This window comes from Aspergillus pseudodeflectus (genome assembly GCF_044049435.1).
Source record: "Aspergillus pseudodeflectus strain CBS 756.74 chromosome Unknown BJX68scaffold_14, whole genome shotgun sequence".
In the NCBI taxonomy this organism is placed as follows: Eukaryota; Fungi; Ascomycota; class Eurotiomycetes; order Eurotiales; family Aspergillaceae; genus Aspergillus; species Aspergillus pseudodeflectus.
Window position 1 is genome coordinate 70,214 of NW_027263790.1, and position 13,949 is coordinate 84,162.

At 51.9% G+C, this 13,949-nt stretch overlaps 6 protein-coding genes across 6 annotated transcripts; 3 read left to right on the forward strand and 3 right to left on the reverse strand.

Moving 5' to 3' along the window:
• Positions 1-305: 305 nt before the first annotated feature.
• On the forward strand, positions 306-2,318 carry BJX68DRAFT_48034 (velvet factor family protein). The gene is made up of 4 exons (XM_071049252.1): positions 306-905; positions 960-1,039; positions 1,095-1,583; positions 1,634-2,318. Exons 1-4 carry the CDS (start codon positions 666-668, stop codon positions 1,923-1,925), a joined length of 1,101 nt encoding a protein of 366 aa, XP_070900631.1. The 5' UTR covers positions 306-665; the 3' UTR covers positions 1,926-2,318.
• Positions 2,319-2,780: 462 nt separating this feature from the next.
• BJX68DRAFT_48648 (putative IgE binding protein) lies at positions 2,781-3,845 on the forward strand. Its single transcript, XM_071049254.1, has 2 exons — positions 2,781-3,242; positions 3,311-3,845. The coding sequence occupies exons 1-2, from the start codon at positions 2,991-2,993 to the stop codon at positions 3,641-3,643; spliced, it is 585 nt and encodes a 194-aa protein (XP_070900632.1). The 5' UTR covers positions 2,781-2,990; the 3' UTR covers positions 3,644-3,845.
• Positions 3,846-3,904: 59 nt separating this feature from the next.
• BJX68DRAFT_265236 (WD40 repeat domain-containing protein) lies at positions 3,905-5,586 on the reverse strand (the record flags this gene model as incomplete). The annotated part of the gene is made up of 3 exons (XM_071045196.1): positions 3,905-4,148; positions 4,216-5,300; positions 5,362-5,586. The coding sequence occupies 3 exons, from the start codon at positions 5,584-5,586 to the stop codon at positions 3,905-3,907; spliced, it is 1,554 nt and encodes a 517-aa protein (XP_070900633.1).
• Positions 5,587-5,886: 300 nt separating this feature from the next.
• Positions 5,887-8,893, forward strand: BJX68DRAFT_265237 (MutS family protein MSH4; the record flags this gene model as incomplete). The annotated part of the gene is made up of 7 exons (XM_071045197.1): positions 5,887-6,291; positions 6,341-6,659; positions 6,716-6,756; positions 6,800-6,949; positions 6,998-7,117; positions 7,176-7,263; positions 7,314-8,893. The coding sequence occupies 7 exons, from the start codon at positions 5,887-5,889 to the stop codon at positions 8,891-8,893; spliced, it is 2,703 nt and encodes a 900-aa protein (XP_070900634.1).
• Positions 8,386-11,745, reverse strand: BJX68DRAFT_233714 (E3 ubiquitin-protein ligase HEL2). Its single transcript, XM_071039653.1, has 3 exons — positions 11,030-11,745; positions 10,731-10,969; positions 8,386-10,666 (listed from the first exon to the last, which is right to left on the reverse strand). Exons 1-3 carry the CDS (start codon positions 11,477-11,479, stop codon positions 9,055-9,057), a joined length of 2,301 nt encoding a protein of 766 aa, XP_070900635.1. The 5' UTR covers positions 11,480-11,745; the 3' UTR covers positions 8,386-9,054.
• Positions 11,746-11,816: 71 nt separating this feature from the next.
• Positions 11,817-13,948, reverse strand: BJX68DRAFT_233717 (SWIB/MDM2 domain protein). The gene is made up of 5 exons (XM_071039654.1): positions 13,412-13,948; positions 13,191-13,327; positions 12,652-13,107; positions 12,542-12,595; positions 11,817-12,486 (listed from the first exon to the last, which is right to left on the reverse strand). The coding sequence occupies exons 1-5, from the start codon at positions 13,416-13,418 to the stop codon at positions 12,301-12,303; spliced, it is 840 nt and encodes a 279-aa protein (XP_070900636.1). The 5' UTR covers positions 13,419-13,948; the 3' UTR covers positions 11,817-12,300.
• Between the last annotated feature and the right edge of the window lies 1 nt (position 13,949).

Consider the following 13,949-nt stretch of genomic DNA (forward strand, 5'->3'; position numbering starts at 1 on the left):
CAGCTCTCTCCATCAACTTTACCGCCGTGCAAGTCGCGAAACTGTTCGTCAACGCGCAGTTCCCGCCTGAATCTGCATGTGGCCTCCTCGTGTCACCCCGAATTTCACCTGGTCTGGACGTTGTGAACCTTTGGTCCTGGACCCGTGGATTGAGGGAATCTCCCGCACTTGACAGCTCCCGCGGCTCACTTTGGAGGACGATCCCCGGTAGCTCTTTAGAGCTAGAATTGCACTTGATATCGGCAATTTGCGATGTAAGAATGCTCAACCCGCGGAAGATTGTAGTTGTCGCGGTGTCTAATCTTCAATTCATTAGATCTTCGTCGCGATAAGTACCTCGCTGCGGCACGTCACCCCCCTCACTCGCCACCTTTATCACCTCAAAATTTTTTCGCTCCCGAATCGCAGGAATCTGCAAATCCAGACAAGCTGTCAACGACCGAACAACTCGTCAAGTGAGCCCGCGCTATTCCTTATTTTCGAGCGGTCCGCGAGCATTCAACTCGACCTCTTGCGAAAAAATTGAGAAACGGCACGTACCTATACTCGAACAACGGTCGAACTTTGGAGGTTAAACTCTTGGCGCCTCACTACGTACCAGCAAACATATTCCACGGTTAAACAGCAGTATCGTCAAATCAAGCTCATCTCAACCGCGTATAGCTATGTACGCCGTCGATGATCGATCGCACGCAGCTCATCCTCCCCAACCACCACCGCTTTCCATGGACCGAATTCACCCCTCGCCTAACGTGTATCCTGGTTCCGCAGGACCAGTACCTGGCAGTATGGTTTCCCCGACTAACCATGCGGAACCCGTCTCGACCATTCATGACAGCCGCATCTGGTCGTTGCAAGTTGTGCAGCAGCCTATTCGTGCCCGGATGTGTGGATTCGGCGACAAGGTTAGTGGCATGCTCTCCAAATAGTCGTCGATGTTCAAAGCTGATATTCTTCAGGATCGACGGCCGATCACACCTCCCCCGTGCATCCGCTTGATTGTCCGAGATGCACAAACCGAAAAAGAGATTGACATCAAGTATTTTCTCCTCTTCCTCCACTGGGCAAGTATCAGGTTGCTAATCGCATGTTAGCGAAATGGACATCACCTACTACGTTATCATGGCGGACCTGTGGAGTCAAGACGGTTCACACGAAGTAAATCTAGTGAAGCACTCTGCCACATCCCCTTCCATCTCCACGGCAATGTCTTCTTCATACCCGCCGCCTCCGCATCCTACTTCTCCCGAGTATCCATCATCATATCCACAGAATGCGTATAACCAAGCCACTGGCTACCCGGTGAACAGCAGCTACTACGGCGGCAACCCTCAAATGCCATACTCTTACCCCAATCCGCAAGCACAATACTACCAACCGCAGTACTATGCAAGCGGTGGCATGGCTCAACCAGTAAATGTGGCCGGCGCTCAACCTGTCGCCTCAGGCCCTGGCGGCATGTTCACACGTAACCTCATTGGTTGTCTGAGCGCCAGTGCTTTCCGCCTATGTGATCCGGATAACAAGATTGGCGTGTGGTTCATTCTGCAGGACCTCAGTGTGCGCACAGAAGGCATCTTCCGGTGAGATTTGACTGCCACCATTTGAGTAATATGTCACTAACCTAGATTAGCCTGAAATTCAGCTTTGCCAACGTGGGCAGGGCTATTAACGACATGAATGATCCCCACAAGGTCATGGAGGTGATCAACAAGGGTGCAGCACCAATCCTTGCCACCGTCTTTTCAGAGCCATTCCAGGTGTTCTCTGCAAAGAAATTCCCAGGCGTCATCGAAAGCACAGCACTGAGCAAATGCTTTGCACTGCAAGGAATCAAGATTCCGATCCGGAAGGACGGTGTCCGAGGTCAAGGGTCCCGCGGGCGCCACAGCGAGGACGACGAAGAGGGAGGCGGAGAATTCTAAAGGATGAATCCCCTGGGTTGGTTATTTTTCAAAAGACGGAACCTTTCCATTGATTCTGTTACGGTTATCTATGCGAGGGCACGGCGTTCGGTTCTGGTGTTATCAGGTTCTCTCATGACGCAGGTGCGTTAGGCTGCTTTCGTTTCAGGTGTTCTTGGTCATTATCGGTAGGCTGTCTCATTACTCGAGTTCGGATTGGTTTGTTCAGGGCTTGTTGAAGTTACGGAGCAAAAAAGTTGGCCAGAAGATCAATCGAAAGAATTGACCAAGCGGGTACTCCCAAATAGGTGAAGAAATAACACCCCGTTGCAGCTGTCAACTGCATGCGTACTCTAGAGTAGACAGAGACACAGTTTGCCACAGCTTCTGTGTCGGCCAGAGGAGATCGGTTGTAGAGTAAGCGTGTTCTTTGGGCTACAATTTAGGTTCCTCAGGTGCTTTGCTTATTATGCTTGGCGTACTTGGTCCTAAAATGTGGCGGTGATGGCGGTGATATGGGGGAGGGAAACCTCGGTTCTGCAGACACTGCTTCAACTTTGGTTGACCAACGAGAAGGGCACCTGGCGGCTTAGATTAGGATCGTTCGCGCTGCTACTATTCTTACCCGGCTTATTTCCTGCTTTCCCACGGCTCACAGTGCACTAATTCTTGGAGGAATCCACGGGGAGCCCACCGGAATTACCTGGGGGAGTCAACAATGTCTCACTAACTCTGAGACATTTGCCTTCTCCTGTCCGAGATCGACGTCATGTCTCGCTTCGTCAACCTCTCATCGTTACCGCGGCCGCATCGCACTCCTTTTTACTGCGTTAACCATACATCATGGTGGATTAGCAGCGTCGCATTTAGTCCAGGATAGCTCTCATGCGGTACTCAAGAGTCTCAGACAGCGATTCCTGAGCCATGCCTATCAGCGGAGGCAACATGCCGATCGTTTGTTTGACGTTTGCATGATCAAGTATAAAAATCCTCCATACTCCCCATGTAAACATGGTTATCCTCATCAGATCAACCTTCTCTATTTCTCAATCCTCAATCCTCAATTGATCAATCAACACACCAACTATGAAGCTCGAACTCATCTCTTCTCTCCTCCCTCTCATGGTGGCCGCCGCTCCAGCAACAGCGCCCGCTGCTGAACAGCCAGCGGCCTTCACCGTGATGGCCTCTCGCTCCGCTTCCCCCATCCACTTCCTCCCTATGAACGCCGCAGGCCAGTCATTCTGGCTCGGTGGGTCTCCAGCAACATACTGCCCGCTCCCCTCCGGATGCCCTCCAGGCGACCTGACCGTCCTCGCCGGCAACGGCGGGTCCCTTGTATGTCCCTGCATATCCATGTCTCTCCTCCTCAACCACCACAACCACCCACTAACAAACATCCGCAGAGCGTCACCGTCCCTGGCGGCCAACAGATCTATGTCTCCCCCGAGGGCGCCCTCAAGTTCACCCAAGCCCACTCCGCGAGCATCCCCGCCGGCTCTTCCCGCGGCCCATTCGAGTACGTCCCTGGTGCGGCCAACCAGCCCTTCGGCCACTACGTGTACTCTGGCTGGGGCGCGTCGGGCTTCATGGCTTGCCCTACCGAGGATAGCAAGTGGCAGGTCTTTGCCGCGCTGCAGAACGCCACTGTGCCCAGTGGGAATGTCAAGGATTGCTTGGGCTTCTCGGCTATTGCGACGCCGACCAACGAGACCGGCAACGCGTGGCAGTACACCTAAGGTTTGTGCGATGAGTTAGATGAAATGGGTACACGGTTGCTTTTGAAAAGCAGCTGGTTGGTTCAGGGGATATTGTTGCATGTATATAACTGTTTGTCCAAGCGAATACATACGGCATTTTCACAAAGTTTTCTTCATGGAGTAAGGTCTAGCTCTTGTTCGATGTAGAGAAGACCAAAGAAAGACGTCTACCGCGCATTGTATTCGAAAGAGACCTGATTCAAGAAGTCGTAATGCAGACATTATATATATATTTCGTACCTAATTTCTCCATATACGGACAGCCTTATCCTTTCCACCACTGCCGACCTTCTGTCCATCGGGACTCCAGTCCACAGCAAATACCTCATCCTTGTGTCCGGGAAGATCCATAGAAAGCTTCCCTGTCCGGACATTCCACACCTTCAGTGTTGTGTCCTTTGAGGAGGAAACCAGCAGACGTGAATCAGCCGAGAAACAGCATTGGTAGACTGCGCCGACGTGTCCCCGCAGAGTTGTAATGAATCTATACAGACTTGTGATTAGCAACTTCATACAAAGCGGGTTAAGGAATTATAAGAGATGTGACTTACTTCCCATCACGGCCGTTCCACAGCTTGACGTGGTTGTCGAAACCAGCCGAGGCGATGTACGCCATGTCTGGCGAGAATGTCACATGGTTGACCTCCTTTTGATGGCCTAGGAGCCGTGCGACGGGTTTGTTGGAACTCTCTGGGTCCCAAAGGTACATTGTGAAATCGTCACTGGCGGAGACGAGTTTCTCGACAATTTTGTTGTTTATCGTGGCCGCTTGCTCGAAGCGTTTCTTGGCCGCGGCAACTTTCTCAGAATCGGACTCCGGGATCTTCCCTGTATGGTCGTGGTAGGCTGTTCTGAGGACGAAATCGGTGGAGAGTGCAAGGTGGTTGACGCGGTGCGCATGAGCGGACAATGTCTGGATGAGAGTGCCGGTTTGCGAGTTCCATACTTTGATCGACCGGTCGTGAGAGGATGTGTAGATCTTTCCTGTCCCGCCCCATCGCACACAGTTCACTGACCCCTTATGACCGGATAGGACGATATCGGCTCGTTTTGAAATGACGTCCCATATGCGCACTGTCGAATCTTTTGACGCGGAGGCCAAACGAGGGTGCCCCGACTGCTGTAGATGGTACGGTTCCCAAGCCAGACTGGTGATCCATTTGGAGTGTCCCTTCAATGGAGCGCCTAGCGCTTGCCCCTTCTTTGCGTCCCATATCCGTACAGTGTTGTCCATGCTTCCTGTCGCGATCATCAATCCGTTTGGGGAGTAGCTGACGGCCAATACCCAGCTCGTGTGTCCCTTCAGAGTGTGCAGCGGTGTCCCCGTGTCACAGTCCCATATCCGAGCTGTTGAGTCACCGCTGCCGGTGACCATTGTGGAGGAATTGATAGGTGAGAACGAAGTTGCGAGGATGGCCTCTCCGTGTCCGGCGATCGAGGCAGAGCATCGTGAAACGGCCTTGACGCGGAAGACAGCTTGCGGTGTGAAGTAGAGGTGAACCGTATCTTCGGTGGTCTTCAATCCCGGCTTCAAGAGAGAGTGGTAAAGGTCCGCTAAAATATCGATCGCCTGGCTGTCCTTGTCCTTGTTGTCGGACTGGTAGGTAAACCGGTATGGTACCCGCTCATCATCGTCCTAATTCACACATAAAATGAGCATTGGCTAACAGATTCGAGCAACCAGCGCGCATACCTACATTGCCTTGTAATGTGTTGAGAAGTGTCTCGAGGTTTTTCACGGTAGCATCGCCCACTGGGACGGACACAGCGGGACCTGTTGCTGAGCCGGTCGCTTGGTCGAAGAACTGCACTCGAATGCTCCCTAGGTCGCTCGGAATGCTCTCAATTTCCTGCTGGAGACGCGCCTTCTCAGCGATCTCCGTCTTTTGACGTTTACTCGGGGGAGGAAGGAGGGTAGCCATTTTGCGCTCGTTGAAGAAAATGTGAAATCTCCGCCATAAAAAAAGTTTGACCCGCCGATGCCTTATCGCGGAGGGCGCTAAGCCCGTTCCGGAAGCATGTATAGAAGAAGCTCCCTCATCACCTCGTCTTTCGTCCTCTTTAAGTATTCTCAATGGATATGGTCCGCGCATCATTAGCATCCGACTAACTATTCTCTCTGCTTTGAGATGTCTCGTCTATCTTCTAGAGCGTCTTCCATCGCACCCTCCCGCTCTTTCGCCCCTTTGTCAAGGCAAAGCAGTACCCTGAACAGGACTGGTATGCCGACTACAACCGCTACGAGCGTAGCGTCTCAGGACATTGTCTGCGCCATCAGTGAGTCACGGGGAGTCTCATCGACTGTCGGGCTTGCCTTTGTGAATCTATCAACCGCAGAAGTTGTCTTATGCCAAATATGCGATAGCCAATCCTACGCCAAAACGCTTACCAAGATCAGCGTCTTCGAGCCCACGGAAATCCTGTTCATGAGTACAGCCAAAGACTCAAAACTTCACCAGATTATTCTGGCAAATTTTACGGGTACTTTGCTTACCTTTCTCGACCGCAGATACTGGGCTGAGAAAACTGGACACGATTATGTGGAGCGGTTAGCGTTTGTTGAAGACGCCGATTCGATCAAGATTACGCTAGGAGGAAACTACTATGCCGCTTGCTGTTTTGCTGCGGTAAGTAGGGGTAATGCTGGAAACAAAGACACGCGCTGACATGGCTTAGGTGCTCAAGTATGTAGAGCTTGAGCTTAGTCGGATATTCACATCGCATTCTCTTCGGATCCGGTTCGAGCCCTCACAGGGGTCAATGTCAATTGACCTGTCGACAATAGTCTCGTTGGAGCTGATTCAGAACCTTAACGACACCAAGTCAAAGGATAGTCTTTTTGGGCTTTTGAATGAAACCCTAACACCAATGGGGCCGAGGCTTCTTAGGGCAAATATACTTCAGCCGTCAACGGAGGAATCGATTCTTGTTGGACGATATGAAGCGGTGGAGGACTTGTCGACAAAGGAAGAGATGTTTGTCTCTGTCCGGCAAGGTGAGTCTATGCAATCTTACTTGTGGAGGAAACCTATTAAAGCAGTTGATGCACAGCTCTGAAGGGGTTCGTCGATGCAGACAAGGTCTTATCAGCAGTAAGACCACATCGCGCCCTAGTGCTCGCAGCTAACGATCAAGCTCGTCCTTGTCCCTACAAAACGAACCTTCCAATATGTAGAGCAGTCCGTCAACCACGTTATAATGCTCAAGACGTATGTATCTGCCGTTGACTGGGTATATAGAGCACTTGCAACGGCTCAAAGTAGCCTTCTGTTAGCAATCAGAGAGGTATGCCTTGTCCGCCTATACAGCTATGAGGCCTCTTACTCTTGATAGATCTGTGCTCCGGCTGGTCACAGTACAGTTGCGCAGTTGATAGAAGCAAGCTTGAACGACGATATAACATACCAAACCAAGCCTCTTGACCTTCGCAATCAAAGGATATATTGTATCAAGGTGACACTCTTCCCGCTATCTTCATGATTCCGCTAACCACATTTTGTCCCATTGGCAGGCCGGTGTCAATAGCCTGCTCGACGTCGCTAGACAGACTTACAAGGAGGCCAACTCAGATGCTGCCGAGCTTGTTGCACAGCTATCAGGTACCACCTGGTTCGCTTTGAATACTTCTGGCATCTGACATGTCTCGCAGAGACTCATGACCTAGGACTAGACCTAAAGTATGACTCTGCACGCCAATACTATATCAGCCTCCCAGCTACAGAGATGCGAGCAGCCCCCGACATATTTATAAACGTTTATCGCAAAAAGAACCGTATAGAGTGTCAGACCCTTGATCTCGTCAAACTCAACCAGAAGATCGCCGACGCTCATGCCGAAGTCATCAACCTAAGCGACAAAGCAACTCTAGACCTCATCGAAAGTGTACTCCCCCAAGTATCCGTGTTGTTCAAAATCAGTGAGGCCATCGCTATGCTCGACATGCTCACTGCCTTTGCCCAACTTGCCACAATGAACGAATACATTCGCCCAGAGCTCAAGATCGATGTCCTGGCCATCAAATCCGGACGACACCCCATCCGCGAGAAAATCCACACCAAGAAATTCGTTCCCAACGACGCCTACGCAACACACCAGACCCGCTTTCAAATAATAACCGGCTGCAATATGAGCGGGAAATCAACATACATCCGCTCCCTCGCCCTCGTGTCCATCATGGCCCAAATTGGCTCCTTTGTTCCTGCAGAGTACGCCTCCTTCCCCATATTCCACCAACTGTTCGCCCGCGTCTCTACAGCCGACGACATGGAAGCAAACGTCTCAACCTTCGCCGCCGAGATGCGCGAAATGGCTTTCATCCTTCATAACCTCGAACCTCGGAGTTTAGTTATCATCGACGAACTCGGCCGCGGCACAAGCACAATAGACGGCCTTGCCATAGCTCTCGCCATCGCCGAAGCCCTAGTCCAAAGCAACGCTCTCGTATGGTTCGTCACCCACTTTCAAGATCTAGCCGTGATTATGGCCGAGCGGCCGGGCGTTGCATCGCTACACCTCGCAGCAGATATCGCACCCGATGCTTCGAAAATGACAATGCACTACAAGATTACCGAGGGACCCAACCAGACACCGTTCTACGGTCTCGCGCTGGCGAGTCTAGTCGAGTTCCCGCCGAGCGTTCTTGACAAGGCGCAGACCGTTTCCGAGGATCTAGGCCGCATCTCGCTTCGTCGGCATGGTGATCAAACGAAAGCAAGGGCGATTGCTCGCAAGCGGAAACTGCTCTTGTCGCTGAGAGAACAGCTTATCCAGGCGAGCGACGGGAATATGCAGGGAGAAGCTCTGAGAGGGTGGTTGGAGCGGTTGCAGGATGAGTTTGCGCTGCAGATGGCAGCTGCGAATGAGGATATTGCTGGGATGGATGAGGGTTCGGGTACTGCAAGTGAAGAGGAAACTGGGGAGGCTGCCAATGATGTTGAGCCTATCGATGGTGATCGGGCTACCGAGGCGGATGGGAGTGATACTCAGGAGTATATCGATGAGGACGAGCCTATGGATAGTGAAGAGGTGAACGAGCACAACTCCAAAACGCACCTCCTCCATGAGACGGAGTCGGACTCAGAAATCATAGAGCCGCCTACAGCCTTCTTATCAACTACAGAGTGGCCCACGACTGAGTTTTCTTTCAGAGGGAGTCTCGCGGGCCCAAATTTGGTCATTCGTAGCCATTCGAATGCCGGTGGTGTCGACGACGACTTAGAGACGGAATAGCTGGCTTCGCAAGGACATTACGGCGTATATATGGTATGTTTGACTTAACTCGGATGCTTTTCTTCTGTCTATTTCTTTACTGTCAACACACCACTTCTACTAGTAACACCTCGCTTAACAACATTCAGCTATAATATGGAAAATAAAGATTTGACAGACAATCAGCCGAAATGGAAGAGTGTTTGTTTGCCCTTCTTTCCTTTTCCTTTCTTCCCCGTGCCAGCAGAGAGATCCGGAAAATCTTCCGCAGAAGATCCAGGACCTGGGTCTGCCGACGAAGCCCAGGCATTAGCTGGTTGTGGCCGACGGTCGTCCCAGCGGACGGTACCGCGTGTAAGTCCCGCCATGAGGACATTTGGTTTAGGTGCGGCCGGTAAGGACGGGAACGCTTCGGAGTCTCGGGTGTTGACCGAACCTGAAGGCCTAGATGAAGCATTCGAACGAGATGATGGATTGGCGTAGGATCGCGATGTGGGAGGAGGTGCTGCAATTGTAGTGCCGCCCCAAGCAGCGGCGGTAGCGGTAGCTCGAGGTGTAGGACGTGATGAGGACGAGAGGGGAGGGAAAGGGTTGCTTGCAGAGGACGCTGAGCCACTTCGGCCAGCAGCGGCACGAGAGGACTGAGCTGTTGAGGATTTCAATCGAAGAACGCGCCGAGCACCGGTGCCACTGGTGTTGACTGTGCCAGGAGCCATGCCTGGAATTACACCGCCAGGACCTGGAAGAGCTGGGTAATCCTCGTTGATTGCGCGCCAATCATTCCAGGCTTTCAGCAACGAGCTTTTCTTCGCGTCTTCCTCGTAGATCTCTGCGAGCTCCTTGATGAGCTTGCCAAGTTCGGAACTGGATGTGTCGAAGAGAGAGAAGAAAGCATCAATGAGTTCGGTGGCGGATATTTGAGAGGTGCGGTAACTTGACACTCGTGAGCGAAATTCGCTAAGCTTTGTTTGATCGTTTCCGAGGAGGTTTGATGCTCGCTCAATAACGGCAGTGTGTCGAAGGCGGCGGGCTCGGTCTTCAGGAGTAGCAGAGGTGATGTTCAGATCTTCCATCTCGTTCACCGGTGTAGCGGGGGCAGGTGGTGTTCGAGTAGGAGTAGGCCCGGCAGACCGTGGAGGAGCACGCACAGCCTGTGTTTCGTCGCGAGAGAGCTGGCCACCGAAACTTCGCGTCGAGACTGACTGGGCACTTTGAATAGCCATCTGTCGCTGATATGCAACCTCGGCTCGCGTCAGCGGTTGCACAGTTGATAACGGAGCCGTGTCTGCGTTCGGGTCACGTCCACGGCCAGCACCACGGCGCTGTCGCGGAGGTTGATATGGTGTTCTGTAGTCAAAAGCGGTCATATCCACGCGCGCATCACGTCCCGAAAGTCCATTGGGATGAGACTCAAGCTGATGAGCCTTCAAATCCATCTGCGACTCGAAGACTACAAACTTCTTCTCCAAGCACTCCTTGTCCAGACAAAGAAAGTGGTCCTTTCCGAAATGATGTTCTAGTGCATTGTAGTCAATATAGTATTGCTGTTGTCGGTTTATGGATCGACGATCGCAAATGTGACACCTTTCGTGGCGGTCACGGCAGTGAGCGTATAGCTCATCGTCTCCATAGAATCTTTGACGACAGAAACCACACTCGGGGTGACCCTTGAAACCACTCTGATCAAGAGCTCCAGGAACATCATCGCCGTATCTTTCGTGCTTGCGTAGTTCAGAAACAGTAAAGAGCTCGTGCTCATGGGTGAAGACTTTCTTGTTTCGAGTACACAGATCGCTGAGATGCCGCGGCAAGTGGTAAGCTTCTGACCAACCAGACAGACAGTGGGCATAATACATACCACATTACTTTGCCATGCTTACTCTTGACATGCCGATGTAAATCCGGCCATCCCAAGCAAGCCACATCGCAGGTTCGTTCCGGGCAGTTGTACCGTAATAACAAGACTGTGTCCTCGAAGATCTCATCCTGCTCGTACTTGATACCCAGATTCTCATCTTTCTGAGAAAAATCGCCGTCCGTAAAATCCTCGTATCGCTTTGCGGGGTCGTCTGTGAAAATGACATAGCTGGCCTCAGTCTATTTCAGGGCAGAGCGAGTTAGACACAGATCTCAACCGTAAGAAGTGCGGAGACATACCCGACAGTGTGCGCAGGCCTTGTTTTTGTACAGCGCGCGCAGTCTCAGCGCACAGATGTGACATGTGCGGTGGTTGCATGGTGATACCGAGTTGTGTTCAACCTTCGAAGCGCAGATAAAGCAGATCTCGGCATCGTCGCCATCATCCTCGGCCTCCTCTGCTGCCTTTGCCTTCAATTCTTGCGTAGTAGAGTCTGATAGGGTCTGGCCCGTGGCAGCTCCAGGATCCTCTGCAGCACCGTCTAGCTTACCAACGACGCGATTTTGCCCGCCACGACCTCCTCGGCCTCCACCTCCGCGACGCGGACCACCACCTCTTGCTCTCGATCCCCGTCCGGGGCCATCTGGGATATCGGACTGATCGAATTGGCGGGCTCCGCCGCGGCCGCGCCGACGACCGCCGCCACGGTTTTGTGGAGCGGGGGTTTGGGAGGGTTGCAATTCCGACATTGAATAGGTGGGGTTAGGAGAGGAGCTGCGAATAGAGGGCTGGAGAAGGGAGAAGTCCCAGATAACAGGCTAAGGAAAACAGAGAGCTATAGGCTCCCTTCAAAGGTCTTGTGGCCAGGGGGTTGAATGAGGAGAACGTCTGGAGCAGTGGGGAAATGAAATGAGGGCGGCAAAAAAAACTTGGGTGGTGTCAGGAAGACCGCATCGAGAACGGTGCCCAGTGAGCATACATATGAAATTATGAACTTGTAGCTTCTAGTGCCTACTAGCCGGCCTTGGCTATCAAAAAAGGCCTGAAGAATTACTATATTCTAGTTTTACAGATTATTGAATTCTTGCTGATTCATGGCTCATAATTACTCAGTTCGACTCATTCCTGGAACGCTTGGCGTAGAGTCATGATTGAGGCTGAGGCTGTGACTACTCCTGGGTCCTCAACTGTTCAGTCATAAGCAAAAGTATGTGATCTTCCAAGATAAATAGGGTCTAGGTGGTATTTCAATCGCGCCTGTCTGCAAGCCAACACCAACTCCCGCTGTAGGGGATAGTAGGGAAACAGAAATGAAACAAAAGAAACCAGTTCGCCCAACGATGAGATAATATGGAATGCAAAAAGTACATAACCTGGATTCTCGACAGGTTGATAAAAAGGATAGACCGAGATGATCAGCGCCTGGTTGCCAAATGCGGTGCGTGTAGTAAAGCCAGAGATTCGTAACAAAAAAGAAGGATCACGAAAGTGACGCGATCACTTCAAGTTGCCTCGCTAGAACGAGCAAAAAGTCGTAACAAGTAGCTTAGCCGTGAAAGCCTTCGGCGGGCTATTCGTCCGGACTATATAGATTTTGGCTGAGAATTTTGGTCATCGTGAACATATGTATGCGATCTTGCTTAAACACCGCGCGCATCGGTTCGTCGCATCGAATTTGTCGTCTATCACTGGGGTCCTGAAGATCGTGCTCATGAATGTACTGCCACAGCTTCTTGACTGTCTGTGGTCGTGAAAGCTAGTGAGTGTGTCAGATTTGATCCATTATCGACAGAAATTGGGACAGCACGAACCGTTACAGCGCCATCCAGCAGCGCCGAAAGCGCCGGTGAGAGGTTTAACGGCTTCTATAAGGATATTAGTATAATGCTGTTGGCCAGAAGCTACATCAATGTCCACATACGTGAAACCCGCCAGAACGGTTGACCTTCTTTCCTGAATCGGAACCGGATCCAATGTCTGAGTCGTCCTCTGCCTTCACGCGTTTCGCCGTCTTCGCAGTAGTGGTCTTCTTCTTCTTAGCTGGGGCCGCTTTGCGCGAGCCGGCACCACGCGTGGTACGGGCACGCATGTTTTCCTCGGCCTGCAACTTTGCAGCGAAGAGCGCATCAGCGTCGATATCGGGGTTTGACTTCTGTTTCTTCGAAGGCGGCGGGGTCTTGCTCGAGCGGCCGTCAGACTGTTCAACGCTGTCCGCCTGTCGCTTGTGTGCCGTCGAGGATTGAGAGGGAGAAGATGGTTCCACAGGTGTTGCAGAGTCAGGGCGCTGCTCATCGCCATTTGTCGGGGAAGAAGCACCTATCCCCTTCCTCTCAGCGAAGAGGTCGAACCTAGCCATGATAAGCTGCTTGACAGCAGCCTAACCGAGCGAAAGGCGTCAGCATGATCGTTGACAAAAGAAGGAGATAGTGAGGAACAGTGTGCAACAAGAGCGCAACAGACCTTCTGCGGGGTAAGGTCATAGCCGACTGCTTCCTGGAGTCCCTTGCGAATGCGCTTCTCTGAAATTGTGTTCAAATCGCTCTTGGACAAGATCGAATCAATGATTGGAATGTATTCGTCGCGAGCATCCGGGGAGACTGCACGGGGAAAAAAGAGATATGATGTCAGTTGACAGCTAACTGGGCCGCGGCTAAACGGGGACCATATAGAGGCGGACTTACGCGACATCCTGTCTAAAGCTTCAGATATGGCTTTCCCTCTTGCAGAAGAAGACGAGCAGACGAATGCGATTGTGCCAATTGACGAGTGCAACGGCCTATTGCTATGTCGTAGACACGCGGCGGTCAGTTGGAGGAAGAGGTGACAAGGGTGCAACTGGGGAGGATCGTCCGAATATGGGTGTAGCGCTGGCGCTTAGGACCGGCGGGGCATGGATGGAGAAGCTCTAAAGAAGGGCGGAAGCTGATGTACAAAATATAAAGGAAGAGGAACAAAGAGAAGAGCACAACAGCCGGCCCACAACAGCCAGCAGCTTCACCAGAAGTATGAAGTGAAACCCAAAAGATGCGTGATGGTTGCGCTTGTTGTGAACTCCGCAGCGCAGCAAGCAGCACCACAGTATGACCGGCAGCGGCTGCGGGAACTTTCCTTGTCAGAACCACTTTAACAGATAGTCACGTGTAATACTTATGCCTAAGGCAATAACTGACTCAGCTCTGAGTCAGGTACTCGCACACAAGTGAGAGTGGGTTGTGATTT